Here is a 5,229-nt window from a genome sequence, read left to right as displayed (position 1 = left end):
TAGGCTTCCTGTTGGATTGACTGCAGGTGTAGTCATTTCGAGTTGTTCGGTAACACTAACGTGTCACGATGACTGAGTTAGACGTAACGAAGCGCGTGGCGTCCCCGCCGGGTTGGAGAATTCTAAACGAACAATTCGTTCGTCGACACTTGGACGGTTAAAAATCCAAAACTGAGCGGTCTATCCGTATAACTCTGGTTTAGCACTTTAAATACTAAAATTTCGGCACTTTTGTTTTACATACTTAAAAGTAGAGTCATGTATTCCAGTCTAGCGCATTTAAAGATAGTAAATCCCCATAGGAGCCTTTGAATTCAGTTTTTTGTCTCTCCTGTAAAATTTACGAAATCGGAGTTGGACGGTTAGAATTCTCCGCCGACGATATATATATACAAAAGCAAATTAGAAATATTTTAAAGAAAAACTTCCACCCCAGCATAAAAGTATTGTGGTCTCACCTGCATCTCCCCGAGCTCTGCCGCGTTGTGGAGCGGACTTCCCCCGAGGTTGTCCAGCGTGACCTTGAACCCTCCGTGCCGCATCATCCAGCACACCAGGTGGGCGTGGCCCCGACTAGCCGCATAGTGCAGCGGAGTGGCTCCGTCAAAGTCCCGGTCGTTGGGGTTGGAGCCATCCTCCTTCACCTGAGAACAGGGTCGTAGTGACATCATTGTGAGGTATCGTGGGGAAATCAGGCGCTTGTCAAAATAATGAAATCGAAGAAAAGGGCCTTTTTTCCGCAAGTTTGGGAATTTTTATCAAAACCAATTTTTTTAGCTCAACACCTTTTAAGTCCATATATAAAAACACATTTCAATGTCATGTGAATTTTACTGAAGAAAGGTAGATTAAAAGCACAAAAATATGTAATTCTTCAGTTTTCAAAGACTCTCAAGCTACAGAAGTTACCAAACTTCGGCTAAGTGCATCTAAACAGTTGGCCACAGATTTGTAGATATCACGAAACGGCACTGGGCCACAGAAAAACCCACAAGTTGCTGGAAGGACAACAACAGCAACAACAACAACAACAACAACAACAGCAACTACAACAACAACAACAACAACCCTAACAACCAGCACTCACCAACCACTGCACCACGTCCGTACATCCCAACTGGGCCGCTGCGTGAAGACACGACATCCCATCGTATGCTTTGATTTTTGACGCTGCATTGCGACTGACCAGGAATTTTGCAACTTCAAGGAATCCCGACTGGCAAGCAAGGTACAGAGGCGTGATTCCATTGTTCATTTGCATATTAATTAATCTGAAAAAAAAGCAGAAAATAGGACATGTTCCTAGAAATAGATCAATTTGTCAACAAAAAGAAAATTGCAGTGGTCAGAAAGAAAAGAGAACAGCCTACTAGCATCTTCTCTCAGTCACAGATGTTAAGTTTGCTTGTCAACCAGACACAAAAAACAGTCATTTCCAAGAGACAGTGCTTAGTACCCTATCAGGATACTGCTCGGAGAAAAATAATTTTTAAAAAGAACAGAAAAATAATTCAGACCCCACACGTATTCAAACTCAAACCATAAACTTCTGAAATGTAGATCAAGATAATAACCGATTGCCCCACAACCATTGCCACCCATCCCATTGAGGGTTACTTATACTGATTTCAAATTCAAAACTATGTAAAATGTTTTAATTATATTTTCAATGCAAAAAAATCAAACTGAGCTTTCCATTGGTTGATTGATTTTTATCTAAAAAATCAAGTTTAGTCAAGGTACAAATTTTGAAAATTAAGTACGCAGAAATCTGAACTTTAATGCTAATATAACTTCACTGACTACAACCCAAATTAGCAATTTATCATGAGTATATGAGAGAGAGTGAAAAATCTCACCTGGGGTTTTCGTCTATGAGTATCTTGATACAGTTTACGTCTCCTCCAAACACGGCAAAGTGGAGCGGGAGGGCGCCGTTGGCACTTCGCACGGAGATGTCTGCATCTGCTTCATCTAACAGCCACTGAGGACAATGAAAATAAGCCGATGCAAAAGGAGGAGAGATGGGGAGGTAACTACTAAAGGCAATTTATGTTATGTCACAACGTAGCAAAATGAACAACTTCATAAGATTCAATAACGAGCATTACGTACAAGTATAGCCTAAGGAATACCCTACCGCCCCTCCCCCCGTCCTCCTCACTTTCTCTACCACCTTTATAACTACTGCACCTTCCTCTATTCTTCAGGCAATAGAGTAACAGAGGGAGGCCAAATAACAAAATTGTCTTAAGAAGAGACAGTATCTCATCATGAACACAGCAGAACTGTTAGAAGCAAAATTTGACATCATTTCCCTGTAAGGGAATTTGGGACGGAAAATTACTCAAGTCAATCAATAAGGTAATTTGAGACATTCGTCCTGGTTTTGACTCCTGTACTAAAAATTCTAAGTCATATCAAGAAACGTAACGTGATCTTCCTGAAAAATGCCATGGCAGGGTGTGGTTAGAACCAGCACTTTGCCCTGTCACCAGCAGCACAATGAGAGAGGTCGGGAAGTTACACGTAGAGCCACCTGTGACTCAGTAAACTCAGCCAGTTTTAGTAAGAGTTTTACGGCGCTTGGAACACAATTATAAGGTTATAATATAAGTGCCGAGGATTAGAAGTGTTACTTACAAGAGAGTAACAAACACAAAAAAGGAGGGGAGATAAAGACAATAATATATAGATGTTTGATAGGAAAGAAGAAGCAAACCACACCAGAGCACCAGCCAGCAACAAACCCTGTGACTCAGTCTGTATGAACCAGATGGTCTATCACTACTATCAGTCTGTCATTAACAAAAATAGCACACACACACATGATGAGAATCAACAAAAGCTCTATGTTGTAAAGTTGTGAAAAAGCCTTCCATTGAGGATGACGAATAATTAAGGGAAGGACTTCCATAACGAGCGACAACCCCAAAAAACACAATAGAACAGACCTAGCCCTAACCCAAACTTTGACCCAAACCCTCACCCTATCCCCACCCCTTTGTTCTACTCTGTTTCATAGTGGTCGCTCGTTATGGAATTCATATATTTAAAGAATCTCGTATTGCTAGGCCTACTCTTCCCTAATTTGACATAAAATGATCTCATAGATCTCTATATGTACTTTATACCAGCATCCAAAAGTAAAAATAGAAATCTTAAGATTCTTGCTTACTAACAGGTAATTTTGATACTCTTCCTTTAGTACAACAGTCTTGGATGCTGTCCTTCAAAAGAAATTTTCCGTTGAACGACAATCCAATGAAAGGGGATTTATTCAGTGATCTCGATAGGCCTAGATACGGGGAGGATGACTAATTCGATAACGAGCAACCACTACCAGACAGAGTAGAATAGAGGACTAGGGGTAGGTGTAAGGGTAGGGGTAGGGGTAGGTGTAAGGGCAGGGGTAGGTGTAAGGGCAGGGGTAGGGGTAGGGTTAGGGTTAGGGTAAAGTTTGGGTTCAGGGGGGTTTGGTTCAGGGTTTGGTTCAGTGTTTGGGTCAGGGTTAGGAATAGGTTCTAAAGGAGGTACTTCCATATATTATGATGAGAGTCAAGGAGGATGGTCAAACATAAGATCTTGTGTGGCTAACAGAAGAAAGACCGACAATTTTCTCATGTTCCCGTGCCCTGTCCCGCCACATTCCAGCAGTCGTGATGTCGCAATGCTCAATCAACAACGAAGGGAAACGATATTTTTCTTTACAAAGTCAAAGTCAAACCAGAAAACTGAGCTCACAATCCTAACAAACAGAAACAATACCCCAGCACCTACGCATGAAGAAAACACATACTGAATGCTTGTACACTAGATCTATTCCACATACCTCTACCGTCAAGAAATGTCCGTATCTCGCCGCCAAATGAATCGGGGTGACACCTGATCCATCCTGGTCGTTCACTTTGATTTCCGAGTTCTCAATAAGCCACTTCACGACAGCTGTGTTGCCTCTAGCTGCTGCATCATGAAGAGCACTCGCTCCTGTTTTTGATCTGTTCAATGCTGAGAAAGCTAACGTTTTGATGAGGTACTCAATTACAACAAGGCTTCCACCCCTCGCGGCAAAATGTAAACAACCAGCTCCGTTGTCATCGACAAGTCTTTCGGTCACACCTGGGAGCTTCTTCAAAGTTTCCAGATCACCGATCTTAGCCGCCTCGAAAGCTGGGTCGGAAACCATTTTCACTGTGTTCTATGGTGACCCGAAAATCCTTTTGTCACGTAAAAAACAGCGAGAACATCCCTGCCATAGCAATCAATCTCCAGGTGGGGTCCGCTGTGGTCGGTCGCTGCGTACAGTGGGTGTGGTAAACGCCCTCTTCTCTCTGTCTCTCTGTCTCTCCGCCGCTCTCTCACTCCAAAGATCAATGAAAAACAACAACACCGTAGTCGATTACCCCATTGTATCCCGGGGCGGTGAAAAGGGATCTTCAGATACTCTGGTCGCCAAGGCTAATCTTTGAAGAACTGACCCCGCGGGTGAATGAAGGTAAGTTAAGATAAGACCAAGGAGATTAAAAGTAGTTCTAAACTCCTTGGATAAGACATATCTTTATTGTCCAGATGATCCTGACACATTGGTTTGGTGTTTCACCATGTACACACATACACACTAACACACGCGAGCGCACGCGCGCGCGCACACACACACACACGCGCGCGCGCGCAGCGAGGCAGTCACATGTAATATTATGCATAATATAATGAACAGTAATATATAAACAATAATAATCTTAAGCTAGATATTATACATACTCAGTATTCTGACGGTAACTATAAATGTTATTCTGAAACGTTAATATTATATGAAAACGTGTAAGTCCTCTTCTTCATAGTGTAAAACTGCAATATGGTCTGGGATATGATGAGAAACTTATCATTATGTTCTTATTGCAGAGGGATGGATGACACCTAGGGTGAAGCTAAAGGTTTTTTTTTTAACTTTTATTTTGGTTTTGCTAAAAACTGTACACTATTTTTTAAAGTTGATAGGCCTATTATTATATTCTATTAACTTTTGATGGCAGTGTACGTAGGGATAAAATCCCCACTTTCATTTCGCTGGCAGCTCAGTTTTCTATCTCTTCCAGGTTTTCGTTAAATTGTATCAATGATATCACCACCCCTTCCCACCCAATTTGATTTTTCATTCTTGCATGCTTTTCCTCTCCCTTATTCTCTTCCCCGACCCATCCCCCTTCACTCTCTCTCTCTCTCTCTCTC

The 5,229-nt window shown here is 41.9% G+C and overlaps 1 protein-coding gene across 1 annotated transcript in view; it reads right to left on the bottom strand.

The window, feature by feature from the left end:
* Positions 1–4,361, bottom strand: part of LOC101845722 (espin) — a gene marked incomplete in the record, with an annotated part of 54,107 nt that extends 49,746 nt beyond the window's left edge. The window contains 4 exon segments of the mRNA XM_035972500.1: positions 459–644; positions 1,088–1,271; positions 1,860–1,984; positions 3,833–4,361. Of these exon segments, the coding sequence (XP_035828393.1) occupies positions 459–644; positions 1,088–1,271; positions 1,860–1,984; positions 3,833–4,186 (849 nt within the window).
* Between the last annotated feature and the right edge of the window lie 868 nt (positions 4,362–5,229).

The sequence above is a fragment of the Aplysia californica genome, unplaced genomic scaffold (genome assembly GCF_000002075.1).
Source record: "Aplysia californica isolate F4 #8 unplaced genomic scaffold, AplCal3.0 scaffold00713, whole genome shotgun sequence".
Taxonomy (NCBI): domain Eukaryota; kingdom Metazoa; phylum Mollusca; class Gastropoda; order Aplysiida; family Aplysiidae; genus Aplysia; species Aplysia californica.
The sequence above is the reverse complement of the archived record's forward strand: the minus strand, read 5'-3'. Positions and strand labels throughout refer to the sequence as shown.